At 43.5% G+C, this 14053-nt stretch overlaps 1 protein-coding gene across 22 annotated transcripts in view; it reads left to right on the top strand.

Annotated features, from left to right (window-relative positions):
* Nucleotides 1-14053, top strand: part of ZNF462 (zinc finger protein 462) — a 148799-nt gene that overhangs the window by 113569 nt on the left and 21177 nt on the right. For all 22 annotated transcript variants that reach the window (XM_051855978.3, XM_051855976.3, XM_051855982.3 and 19 more), the window contains one exon: nt 8976-9199. In XM_051855978.3, coding sequence (XP_051711938.3) covers nt 8976-9199 — 224 coding nt within the window. The remainder of the gene's footprint in view (nt 1-8975; nt 9200-14053) is intronic.

Genomic DNA, 14053 nt, shown 5'->3' on the forward strand with positions numbered 1-14053 from the left:
CGTGCTTTGTCCAAAAAGATTCAAGCCACAGGTGGATGGAAAAAGATTACGGGGAGATGCCTTGCCAGTCTCGGCTGCTGCTTCATCTGCCAGTCTTCCCATCTCTCTCCTCACCTCCTCGTCCTTCCTGTCCTCCTTTGCCTCTCACTTTGGGAGCTTTGCAATCAGTTGCCCCATGTGCCTCTAACATGTCACTTGCTGTCCTGCTGAGATGTCCTTGACTCTGAAATACTGAGTGTTTGGGGTGTTTGTGGAGTGCCCCGCACTTCCCTCAGGCACTGCCTTTGGCTATTTCATTTTGTGATGCGCTCACCCATCTCTGCTGCAGGCACCGTAGAAGGCTCGCACTCAGCACTATCAGATGTCTCTGACCCCCCACACACACACCCCACCCCCGTGCTCTAATGGGATGTGAGATCCTTGCTGGCTAGGGCATCCAACTGCAAGCTAGGAACATTTAGGCAGGAGTTCCTGGCCCAAGCGGTCCCATCTACTGTTCTGCCTCAGTTACCTGGCTTCCGGTTCCCCATGTGTCGTGGTGGCTCTGTGCCCCAGCACAGCTTGGGTGGAGGCCATCAGTAGCACTGTTGCCGAGCAGACAGAAGCCGTGAGTCCTCGCTTTGTGTGGTTGCCTCTCTTTTCCCTTATTGCTGCCTGGCAGCTTCAGAGCTTCGATGTCTAATGAGCTCAATGACTTCTCCCCGAGCTGAGGATTCAACAAAGGGGGAGGGGGCACAGGGAGATGAGACACCAAGGCCCTGAGCACTGCTCTACAGCATGCCATCCTTGGCGCGCGCACACAGAAGTCACCTCATCTCCCAAAAGCGTTGGGAGGGATAGTACTACGAAGAGGATGCAAATAGTTCTTTAAAGGATGAAATGAAAGGGCACGTTTATTTTGGTGCCAAAAAGCTCTTGAGACCCACACATTTTCTATGAACTTCTTGACGACCTCCTCACATAACCCAGATTCCTGTTTCATATATGTGAAACTTGAGGCTGAGAAAGACAACATTTTTGTTATAATTTGGAATGTTTCTTTGGACTTTTTTATTTTGGTTAGGGTATTTATTTGTGGTGCCTTTCATTTCACAAAGCATTTAATGTATCTTAAAGGTACCTTCACAGAATGGTAGGTTTGAGACAATTGAAGAAATTGATGCGACTGCAAAAGAAAGCAGAACCGATGGGGCCGGCGCCGTGGCTCACTAGGTTAATCCTCTGCCTGTGGCACTGGCATCCCATATGGGTTCCAGGTTCTAGTCCCGGCTGCTCCTCTTCCAGTCCAGCTCTCTGCTGTGGTCCAGGAAGGCAGTGGAGGATGGCCCAGGTGCTTGGGCCTCTACACCCGCATGGGAGACCAGGAGGAAGCACCTGGCTCCTGGCTTTGGATTGGTGCAGTGCCGGCCATAGTGGCCATTTGGGGGGTGAACCAACGAAGGAAGACCTTTCTCTCTGTCTCTCTCTCTCACTGTCTAACTCTCTCTGTCAAGAAAGAAAGAAAGAAAGAAAGAAAGCAAGCAAGCAAGCAAGCAAGCAAGCAAGCAGAACCGGTGGAAAGTTCACATACAATGAAAAAAGCTGGGAATTTCAATACTTAGTGGATGCCATGAGGTGCTGCACACCTGTTAGCAGTGGGCTGCAACTCTGGCCCTGAGATTCTTGCCCATCAGGGAGAGAAGAAACCGGAATAAATTAGACCTAGGGTGTTTGTGAGACCCGGTGAGTTCTCCTGCAGAGAACAGTGTATAATATAGCACATGTTGTATCCCCCACAAATATAATAGTAAGTTCTTAGGACCGGGGGGGTCTGGGATAACTGAACTAAAGTCACTAAACCAATAAGCAGTGAAGCTACTAGTCAACCACTGTCCTTGGAGCCCACCCATGTGTCATCACGTCACCTGCCACTGGTCACATAACAGCCTCTTCTGTAACAGGGGTGGGGAACGTCTGACCTGCAGGCATATGAGACCCATGAAAGCATTTGGTCTGGTCCTGCTAAGGCAACCACAGGTGGGGCTCAAATTCAATAAATCTATAGCGGGCTAATTTTTAAGTTGATAATTTTGTAAGCCCACAAGTGATGTTACAAATATTCCACTTGGCAGAGAAAAAGGTCCCATTCCTCATAGGAGGATAATTTTCTGAGTATCTAACTATTGTCCTTTTCAAATCAGAAAGCGCCAGTCTGAAAAGATACAACATTTGAAGATTAAAAGTAATAATGATGCCAATATCAACCACAACTCTTACAATTACTGAGTGCTTCCTCGGTGGCAGGCACTGTTCTGGTGCTTTACAATATATCATGGTATAGTATTCTCATAAACCCTGTGCAGTGAATACGACCATTATCCTTGATGCACAGGGAGCAAACAGGTCCAGAAACAGCAGGAATCAGGATCCAGATTTGTATGACATGCCTCCCCCTTCCCTACCCCCAGGCTTGGCTTTAACCACAGGCATCACTCTGTCCTTGGGAAGGTGCTGTTGCCCGTTGAGAGTTCTAGTGACTGTGGCAGCTGGGTCCAAGGGTGGAAGTATCCGAGGGCTAGAGGTAGAGATGAAGACCATCAATCCACAGGTGCAGAGTGCTTTAGGACCGTGAGCCTACCATCTGTGGCCTGGCCTGCCACGGGTGTCCATCTCAACTCAAAATGGCAGCTCAGTGGGAAGCTGTCTTGGCAAGTCAAGAGGCAGGGTTGTGTTTCTGCCTTGCAATTACAGGGTAGAGTTGATCTTAAAGTAACAAGATGTGACTCCTTCTGCACCTGTGCTCTTCCTCCTCCCTGCGTGAATAAACATCTCGGGTCTCTAGGGCCTGCAGACAGCATCTTTCTGAGGCCTTAATTAATGAAAATACTTGGAATGAAAGACAGGAAAAACAACCTCTTAACTGACCCTGAGACAGAGCTGCTGCTGGCAAGAATGGAGTTGCCACAGCTTTTTGTCCAGAAAAAAGTTATACATTTAAGTAGGAAGAAAAGAGAAGAATCCATTATTTCACTCAGGGGAAATTTGAATGAGAGCTAATCACAGATGTGTGTTGGCCATGACAAACGAGGGCATACATGCAGTCAGCAGACCTTTATGATTTGCTTCTTCCATGCCACACAACGCTTGGTTCTTTGGGCAAGATGAGGTCCCTGCCCTCCAGAAGGAGATGTGTGTGAGAGATAGTGCATGGTGAGTTTCTAGAGGATTCACCATGGCAGGTGCATTTCTGTATGGGGTAGAACAAGGAGGTAGAGAGGAAGGCTTTCAAACTGAGCCGCATGTCAACAAGCTGAGATCTAAGATGGGGTACATTCGTTTCCTAGGGCTATGGCAACACCATTTGGTTGGCTTTAAACAACAGAAATGTGCTCTCAGAGTTCTGGAGGTGAGATGTCTGAAACCAAGATGACCACAAGGCTGGTGATGAGTTCCTAAGGTTCCTTGGCCCTCCTTGGCTTGTAGCTGCTTTACTTTCTGCCTCCATCTACAAATGACCTTCCTCCCCACGTGTGTCTCTGTGTCTTCTCCTCTTACAACACCAGTCATTTGATTTAGGGCCTAATCCGGTATGATCTCATCTTAACCAATTACATCTGCAAAGGCTCAACATGTCAGTAAAGTCACATTCTAGATTCCAAGTAGACATAAATTTCTGGGGGACGCTATGCAACCCACTCTATGGGGGAAACAATTTAATAAGCCACTGAGGTCAGTGGAAGCCAGACATGTTTTGCAGTATGATATTAGAATATTCTAGGTGCCTGGAGAGAATAGGAAGCATACCAGGAAAGTGTGTTCTGGCCAAATTCTGAGGGTTTGGTTACTAATGTAGAAGTCTGAACATTACTCAGTAGACAGATAAGAAGCCAGGACGAGTTTTGATAAGGTTACTGATTAGACATCTGTTGAATTTGAATTGAGGAAAACTTGAAAGCAAAATATTGTTAGACCCATCTCTTTGAGAAACTAGGAAATTAGGTCAGATCAGTATTTGATGAGATGAAATTGGCCATGGTTTGATGAATTTAACTTGGGAAAAATTAAAGCTGGTGGTAGGACTTTTTTTTAAGATTTATTTTATTTATTTGAAAGCAGAGTTACAGAGAGAGGTAGAGACAGAAAGAGAGGTCTTCCATCCGTTGGTTCATTCCCCAGATGGCTGCAACGGCTGGAGCTTTGCCGAACCAAAACCAGAGCCAGGAGCTTCTTCTGGGTCTTCCACATGGGTGCAGGGGCCCCAGCACCTGTGCCATCTTCTACTGCTTTCCCAGGCCACCGCACAGAGCTGTATCAGAAGAGGAGCAGCTGGGACTAGAACTGGCACCCATATGGGATGTCAGTACTGCAGGCAGCGGCTTTACCTGCTAGGCCACAGCGCCGGCCCCGGTGGTAGGACTTCTACTGGGTTTTCATTCACGCAGCAAATGTAGATTAGCATCATTTGAAGCTCTTGGATACAACCATGAAGAGTCAGGCAGGGTTTGTATACTGAAAGAACTTGACCTTTAATGGGAAAAGAAGGAATAAACTAGTAAAATGAGCACATTTCAATGGAGTTTGTCATCTTTAGGTGTGCAATGCCTCATGCTACAACCTTGCCCACATCTACCTTGCACCCTGATAGTGAGCCTGCAAAAGTGGGCACAGGCTGAATTGTAGGGGTAAACACAGTTTTGCTAAATATGTGCATTGTGGTTATGTAGCTGTGCACTCACTGCTCCTGGTCTCCACTTGGCATGGATTTAGAAAATTTATTTTCCAAAAGATAGACAAAAACCGAACTTGTATGTTGAAGTCAATTCTCCTTATTTATCTGATCCATATCATTTTGAAGAAAATAACCTACAATGAGATTTCCTACCTTCCTGTTTTGTTAAACTTTAGTGAAATTGTATATTCCCTTTCAACCCCATCAATACTTTTGCCTGTTGGAATTAAAGCAGGCATTCCCAGCTTTCTCTAGCTTGAGGGTAGTTACCTGCTAACATCGAAACTTAATAACTTCTTACCAAGAGCTGTTTTACTTGCTTATGTTTGTCTCTTTATGGTTCTTTTTAGAATCTTTTTTTTTTATGTTATTTTCTTAATGGGTTTCTCTAGGATTCAGCCTTTGTCACTTATTAGACCAGAGAGAAATGGGCGGGTCTTAGTTTGGCCTAAAGAGGGACTCAGTCCTCTGGAATGGTGTTTTGCATTTCTTCCTGCTTCATTGAGATGTGGCACATTCTAGGAAGGAAACCCGGGTGTGTTGTGTTCTGCTGTTCAGGAAGAAATTTTCACGGTTGTTCTGGACTCCACGACGATGTGGCTTTTCGTGGACTGGAGCCAAAGCAACGCTTCTGTGGTTGCAGTTTTGCAGATTTTCCCACTGAGCTCCACGGGAGCTTGACACAACATGCACTTCTCAGCTCGGGCTGCTCCTAAGTGCGAGTACACGTGGACTTCAGTGTGCTGTAACTCTGGGGTCCAGCCTGTGCAGCCCCAGGCACCTTCTGAGTAGGAGGAGAAGAGAGACACCCTCCATCCCAGAGTCGAACTGGGAAAGTCATAATATTTTGCAGCCCGTGCTGAAAGCTGAGTCACAATGAGTGTGATTCAGGCCTGGATTTCTTACCCAAGGTAATTTTGAGAGGTGTGAAGTCAAGAAAGACCCACGGTTGTCACTGCCCCCATAGAAAAAAAGCTGTGAGCACTGAGCTTCTGTAGTCCAGGCAGGGCCCAGTCCCCTCCTGGAAGCATTCCAGTCTTTAGGTTTATGTCCTGCGCTTGCGTCAGCAATGAATGGTCTCATTCAGCAAGTGCTGTCAGTCATTTGCTCACCTTTCAGAGTCTGTCTTGTTGTTGTTGTTTTATTTTATTTTATCTTGGTTGTGTTTGCCATGTTTTGAGAAAAGAAAAAAGGTTGACTTTTTTCTACAATTAGTGTCTTAGTAAAAATCCATGTAATTAAGAGACTTGGTACACGAATAATGTCTAAGTTTGGAAGTCTCATATTTTGGGAAGTCTCATATTTTGCAGTTTATAAGGAGGGAAGTGACCGCTTCTCAAATCCAGAAGATGCTTGAAAGATATTCAGGTATTACCGGTTAACTTAGACATCTATAGCTTCTTTATGTTTTAAAGGACACAGACTGGGTGTTGCTGGAGACAGGGAACTCTTACCAGCTGTGGTAGCTGAGGGCACTGACTGCAGCCAGCAGACTTGTGTTCCGAGGTTACAACTTTGTACTGAACAAAAACTATGTTTTGTGGAAGTGGCTTCATTGATCAGTTCTCAGTTGCCACATCAGTAAACCGAAGAACATAAAACTGGCTTTGCAGGGTGTTCCAGGAGAATAAAACATCACAATGAAGGCAGAACACCTAACAGCGCTTAACATAATCAGCTGAAGTGTCATTTACATTTATTGTTAATATGTGAACTTCAGAGTTCACATATTATTCATATATAATATTCACATATTATATTCACATCTAGTATTCAGAGCATTCATGACTGTCAAATTCACTTCAGTACACAGAGTAAAACTCGAAATTGCAAAGAAAACTAACCAAGGTGGGAGAGGAATTGAAAAGGAGACGTATAAAAAAGTTGGAAAGGACTGGTTATTTAGTGTGGGAAGTGGCTGAATAACTGAAAGGTGTTGGGAGCATCTTTAGTTGGGAAGTTACACCCTGCTTGTCTTTATCTCTGCTGAGATCAGCTGGGTCAGGGTAGATAGGGGAGGGTCAGAGCCAAAGAACTAAGTGGAAGTGGTAAAGATGACAAGATAAAAGGCAAGAACAGACATAGAAAGAGCCAGGGGAATGTGGCCTCGAGGAAGGAGCTAGTAAGGTTCGTGCCAGCCCTTGCAGCAAACTCCATACCCCAGAATGGGGTCCGCTCACCCTGTTGCTGTGGGCACCAGCTTGCTCATGAGTCTTTGCCCAGGAGTGCCTTACCCAGGGTGGTTGCACTTAATGCCTGGCACTTGGCTTAGAGTGTGATTCTCACCTGGAGCTGATCTTGCCTCCCAGATTACATTTCTCTGCAGACATTTTGGGTTGTCACAACTGGAAAAGAAGAGTGGGACTGGCACCCAATAGGTGGAAGCCACAGACACTGATTAACATCCTGCAAGGCACAGGAGAGTCCCCCAGCACAAAGAATTCTCCAGCCACAGAACGTTAGTCTTGCTACCGTTGAGAAACCCCGGGGTAGAGGAGTTAGAATATCCTCATCTGAGCTTCCTGAGCCTCACTAGTTTACACCAAAGCAGTTTTTCCTCGGTTTATACCAAACCATGGAACTGAATGGTTACAAGACTGTTAAACATTTGCTATTCTAAGAAAATGTGTGGATTACATTATAATCATGTGTTTCTGAGCTGTCTGCTATACTTTGGTTTAAAAATATTTATATTTCTAAATAAGCGACTGACTCTTTGTATAGGGAAAATAACATATGCATTAAAGCTCCAGGGAGTATGTTGCAGACACCACCTTCCACGCTTCCTCTGCCCAGCGTTTTGCTGGCCAATTAATCGCTGCGTTCAAGGACTCCCAAGGCAGTGCCTGCCTGCAGTTAGAATGTTACAGTGGAGATTAAGGCATGACATTGGGTAGGGAACGTTCCCCAGGAGCCACACACAGGCCAGTGATGAAAGGGAGACTCCTGTGACTGGCATCGGCACAAAATTCTGATGCTCTGGAAACATTGTCACTCAGTGACTCGGAATAAATCATGCTTTCCTGCCTTAATAATACATTTGCTGTTTCTAAATAATATAAGTGTATGTTGCATGTGTCCACTTGTAAACTTCCAGAGTCTTCTGAAATCCAGACACAGCATGAGAACACATGCTATATTTGATTCTTGCATAAATAGCACAGATTTTAATTTTATCCCAGTTATGGATATCTGGCGCGTGCGCTGATACTCTGGGCAGACTGGTGTGAAATTTAATTTGAGCAGTTAAACACAAGGGTGAGAGAGTGCAGAATAAACAAGCACATACACTTTCAGCCCTACAGCATTTGGTTTGTTAGCGGGAAAAGCACCCAAATCCTCTCTCTCTCTCTCTCTCTCTCTTATTTTTTCCCTTCTCACAATCAGAATGCAGATTGTCTGAAAAGGCACAAATCCTCCACATCTTCTCTATGACCCCCACCACCTCCTGAAAGTTGCCTGCAGCCATCACATCTGTGAGCTCTTCATAGCTGGACGTGGGAGTTTTAGTGAGGGAAAGTGTATAGGTATCTTCGTGTTCAGGTTTGATATTACATTAGAGGTCTCCTTGGTTTCAGGACAAGTGGAAGAGGCTTGTTGGGAACATCTTAGAAGGGGAAGCAGAATGGAAAATGATGGATCTGCAGCAGAGCAGACCTGGTTTCGCATCTCACCCTTGCCATTGACAATGCCTGTGGCATTTGGAGAGTTACTTAAAGACCCGCCCCTCATTTTAAGGATACGTGAAATTGCAAGTTAACTGTATCCTCATAGAGGTGTTAGGAGAAGCAGGGTGCCAGTACAGTAATGGCACATTGGTGGCCATTTAATGTAAGTTTCCTTCCGCCTTACAGATACCTATAAATCCAGCCCCAATAATGTGTGGAAGGCACACGGGCTAATGATTGTTGTCGATAACCATGAACCTTGGTAAAGATGGTGACACTTCCACTCCCCCTCTCCCCGCCTGCCCTAATCACCTCAGTCCAGAGTTAGCAAGTACCTCGCAGCCCTCCCCTCCTCTGTTTGGAGGTTGCTCTGGGTATTAAGTACGAAAGAGCTTTTGGTCTTAACTCCCAACTTGTGCCAGAGGAAGATGTTGTTCTGGGGGCTGGGGAAGGGGCAGTGTGCATGTGTGTGCAATTCACCAACCCAGACCCAGGAGAGGTAGCAGATTCGAATGGGTGAGTTTCTTATACTCCAAAGAAAGAACATCTACTTGCTGTCAGTAAAAATTCCCATCTTTCCATTCAATTTGTTTCCACAGAAGAGCGAGTTGTCCCCATTGAAGTGTGCCGTTCCAAACTGTCAAAATACTTGCAGGGAGTCGTTTTCCGCTGTGATAAATGTACCTTCACCTGCTCCAGTGACGAGAGCCTCCAGCAACACATAGAAAAGCACAATGAACTGAAACCGTACAAATGCCAGCTCTGCTACTATGAGACCAAGCACACGGAGGAACTGGACACCCACCTTCGGGATGAGCATAAGGTACTTGCCCAGGACTTCCTGCCTCCCACCCTGAGCACACCTGTGGGGAGGGGCCGAACTGGGAAACAGAGCTGAATTGAGTCACGCCCACTATGTGCAAGACACAGACACGCACAAAGGTCAAGTGAAGTGTAGTTTTTTTCTGTTATAAAAGAAATGTAAAAATGTCCTTCCAAGAAATTACAAATACAGGTAGGAGAAGGTAGATCACTCACAACACCCATCACCCAAATCCAGCTGCTTACATTCTTGGTCTTTTTTCTATGCCCACTTAGATTTATTTTACATAACTGTGATTATCTTGGGGTTTTTTTTTAACATTCTAGTTGGAGTATTTTCTATATTATTTCAAGTATTTTGTCACCAGAGTTGGCAAACTTGCTCTAAAAGGCCAGGTAGGAAATATTTTCAGCTTTAGAAGGCGTACAATGTTTCAGTAGTAAGAACTTAATTCTGCCATTATAGCAAGAAAGTAGTCACAGACAATATGTAAATGAATGGATGTGAATTTGTCCAATAAAACTTTCTTCCCCCAAAATAGGCAATAGTGTATATGTTTATAGTTGCTGACCTCTATTCTATTTCATCTATTTGATGAAAATTTCAAAAATTTCACAGAAAAAATGGAATTGAAAGATGTATTTATTTTGGCACAAGTTTTTTTTTTAAAGTTTGGGGTTTTGTTTTTTTTTAAGATTTATTTTATTTCTTTGAAAGATAGAGTTACAGAGGGAGAGAGAAGTCTTCCATCCACTAGTTCTCTCCAGATGGCTGCAATGGCCAGAGCTAAGTTGATCTGAAGCCAGGAGCTTCATGGGCCATCATCTGCTTCTTTCCTAGGCATGTTAGCAGGGAGCTGGATCGGAAGTGGAGCAGCGGGGGCTTTAACACACTGCTGGCCCCAGCAGTGAACCAGCAGGTGCATCCATCCGCTGGTTTACTCCCCAACTTGCGTGGTGCAATGGGTTAGGCCTATGCTGGCAATACTGGCATCCTGTGCTGGAGTGCCAGTTTGAGTCCTGGCTGCTCCAATTCTGATCCAGTTTCCTGCTAATGTGCCTGGTAAGGCAGCAAAAGATGACCCAAATGCTTAGGCCCCTTCCATCCATGTAGGAGGCCAGGATGGGATTCCTAGCCTAGTTCTTGCTGCGGTGGGCATTTGGGAAGTACACCAGCAGTGGAAGATCTTTCACTCTGTCTCTCCTGCTCTCTGTTTCTCTGCCTTTCAAATCAAATCAATAAGTAAATCTTTTTGAAAAATCCATACATAGCTGTTCATAATGCATATTTTGTATAAAGTTTTAAAGATCCCTCATATACGTGGATTTCAAAATTTTTTGAACCAAGGTAAACTTGAGTTTTAATTCTGTTTTCTGCAAATTTTTTGAAGTATCCTTGTAAATGTCTTATTTGGGAAGGAGAATTGACAAAGAACAGGTTAGTAGAAGATACCAAACGCACAAGTTTGTAAAGAAAAGTCTCTCCCGAAGATTTGTCCATCAGAAGGTAATAATCATGCCGGATACCTTTCTCACTCCACACAGGACGTATTTGGCACATGATGAACTGAGATAGTTATTTCTGGTTTTTGCGTATTGCCCAGAGTACAGGAAGAGCCATAATTAGTATTATTAGTATTTGTTTAATGAAAAGAGCCTATTGAAATGCTGTCTAATTAACCGACAAGTCCAAAGTGTCTACTGACTGTTCACTTAAGGCATAATGAGCTGCACTTCCGACCTTGCTTCCTTTTTCTTGTGCTGTATCCTCATCATGGAAGCAGGCCTCTTCTTATCTGGCCTGTCTGAATCACCTGTGCCTAAGATTAGAGCCTGTTACCTGCCCACCATGCAGTGGTTCTGTGGTAACCTCTCTGCTTTGGAATGCACTCAGTTTTCTTTCTCTCTTTCTTTCTTTCTTTCTTTCTTTCTTTCTTTCTTTCTCTCTCTCTCTCTCTCTCTCTCTCTCTCTCTTTTTTTTTTTTTGCCCCAATGATTTATTTATTTTACTTGAAAGTCAGAGTTGCACAGAGAAAGGAGAGGCAGAGAGAGAGAGGTCTTCCATCTGTTGGTTCACTCCCCAATTGGCTGCAATGGCCAGAGCTAAGCCGATCTGAAGCCAATCTGAAGCCAGGAGCCAGGAGCTTCCTCTGGGTCTCCCACGCGGGTGAAGAGGCCCAGAGACTTGGGCCATCTTCTACTGCTATCCCAGGCCATAGCAGAGAGCTGGATCGGAAGTGGAGCAGCTGGGTCTTGAACCAGAGTCCATATGGGATGCCAGCACTTCGAGTCAAGGCGTTAACCCGCTGCTCCACAGCACTGGCCTCTGCACTCAGTTTTCGAAGTGTCTACCCAAAAAGTGGAAACAAAGAAGAAACACCTGAATTACTTCCTTAGGAAATTTTAATGTTCTTTCTACTTCCTGGACGTGTCTCCCCCAGACTTAAGGGAAGATCACTCATCTATTGCCAATCAAGCTTTCTGCATTTATTCACCATGTCCTATTTATGTAACCACCTCAAACCTTTTCATTGTAGTGTTTACATTTTTAGGCTGTTGTTTTGGGACCTAGCAAATCAGGAAGATATGTTCTCCCTTCTGTTGTTGCACAGTAGCTTGTGAGTCACTAGGGAAATGCAGACAAAGTTAGAAACCGTAGCAGACATGGAACCAGAGCCTTCGTGAGCAGTGGGTGATCTGTTGAGGCTTTGGGGTATGGGTCCGGGAAATGGGCTGCTCAGGAATCTAGGGGTGCAGTTTACATCTTTTGGAACCCAGAAGACCTGGGTTTTAATCTGGTCCTCACTGTTTCCTGTATGTGCTTTGGCAAATTACTTAAATTTCTTGGTCTGTTTTCTGATTTTTAAGTGGGTATCATTATATCTTTCTCAGAAGCTGTGTGAGGTTACATGAAGTCCATGTATTTCCCCGACTCTGAGACTCAGCTGTTTTCCTCAGAAGAATTGTGAGTTAGGTTGTACCCAAATATAACAGTAGTTGTGCCTATCATAAAGGCAGTTCTGTTTCCAAAGGCCTAAAATATATTTTAAAATCACTAGCTACACTTTGCAGTTTAGAGGCAGCCTTTGATATTATATGAGTGTTTTCACTATGCCATATTGTGTTTTTTAATTTTTCTCTTTCTCATGATTGACCAGCTTATTCAATCCAATGAGCACCTAATTGAGGCTAACGAATTGCCACGTTAAGCATGCCTAATGATTTTCATCTTGTTTCAATTGTTATTAAGTTTATGAGACTCATACTTAATAAAACACTTTCCTTTTCCCATTTTCTGTTCCCCTACTTTCCCCTAAATGGTGAGTACAAAATGCAATTGAGACTTTTGAAATAATTGTCCAAATATTATTATGTAAATAAAGATGGCAATGCTGTTAAAACAGTTTTGGGCTGATAGACAGTGACATTATGCACTAGCTAAAAACAGTCATTTTTATCAGGGAGAAGGTCATACAGAAGTCTGGCTTCAGCATTCATCAAAAAGGTACAAGGGCCTCACTGTACAGTGCAAAGAGGAGTTCGCTGGCAATTCAGATACAAAAGTCAATGACCATAGGCATGAGAAAGGAAGAAATATAATTGTTTTTATTCACAGACATTGTGATTATTGTGGGTAGAAAGTTTTGCCTGAGAAATCTACAGAAAAACTACTAGAACATTAAAGAGTTCAATAGCATTGCAGGATATAAGATCAATGTACAAAAGTCAGTTAAATTTCTGTACACTTGTAACATACAACCTGAAAATGAAATTTTACAAATTCCTTGTATAACAACATCAAAGAGATTAAAATTCTTAAGAATAAATTTAACCTGGGGGCTGGCATTGTGGCATAGCAGGTAAAGCTGCTGCCTTCAATGCTGGCATCCTATTTGGGTACTGTTCAAATCCCAGCTGTTCCCCTTTTGATCCAGCTCCCTGCTAATGACCTGGGGAAGCAGCAGATGGCCCAAGTACACCAACATGGGAGAACTTCCTGGTTCCTGGCTTCAGTCTGGCCAGCCCTAGCCATTGCAGCCATTTGGGTAGTGAACCAGTGGTTAGAAGATCTCTCTTTCTCACTCTCTGTCTCTGTCTCTGTGTGTGTGTCTCTCTCTCTGTCTTCACCTCCCTGTGTAACTCTGCCTTTCAAATAAATAAAATAATCTTTAAAAACAAAAATAGGATAAATTTAACTTAAGAACTGTAAAAAGATATACTGAAAACTATAAAATCATGTTGAAAGAAATATAAATTAAATTAATATAATATATACCATCTTCATGGATTAGAACACCCAAATTAAATTGCTGAATCAGCATATTTTTTTTATCAAAATTAACAGGTACTTTTTTTTGGAGTGGTAGAAACTTCACAAGCCAATCCTGGAATTTGTATGAAAATGCCAATGATTTAGTATAGTCAAAACAATGTGAAAAAGAAGAAAGTTGAGGAACTCACCCTTACTGATTTTGTACTTCATATAAAGCTATAGTGATTAACACAGTACAGCATTGGTATAGAGATAGATGCATGGATTACTGGTGCAGAAAAGTCCAAAAATAGACTGTCATATTCATGGATGTGGTAAATTACTTTTTTTCAACAATCTCCGGGTCCTAGGGAAGGGGTGGTTTTTCAAAATTGGTGCTGGAACAATTGGATTTATATATGAAAATCATAACCCTTGACCTTTACATTGGTCTATACAACAATTCAATCAAAATAGATCATAAATTTAAATGTGTGAGCTAAAACTATGAAATTCCTACAACAGTAGTAGAAAATTATGTGATCTTGGGTTAAGTAAAAAGATGTTAGAGGGGCCAGCACTGTGACATAGTGGGTTAAGCCT

The sequence above is a fragment of the Oryctolagus cuniculus genome, chromosome 1, assembly GCF_051225735.1.
Source record: "Oryctolagus cuniculus isolate XC-2025 breed Fujian yellow rabbit chromosome 1, ASM5122573v1, whole genome shotgun sequence".
Taxonomy (NCBI): Eukaryota; Metazoa; Chordata; class Mammalia; order Lagomorpha; family Leporidae; genus Oryctolagus; species Oryctolagus cuniculus.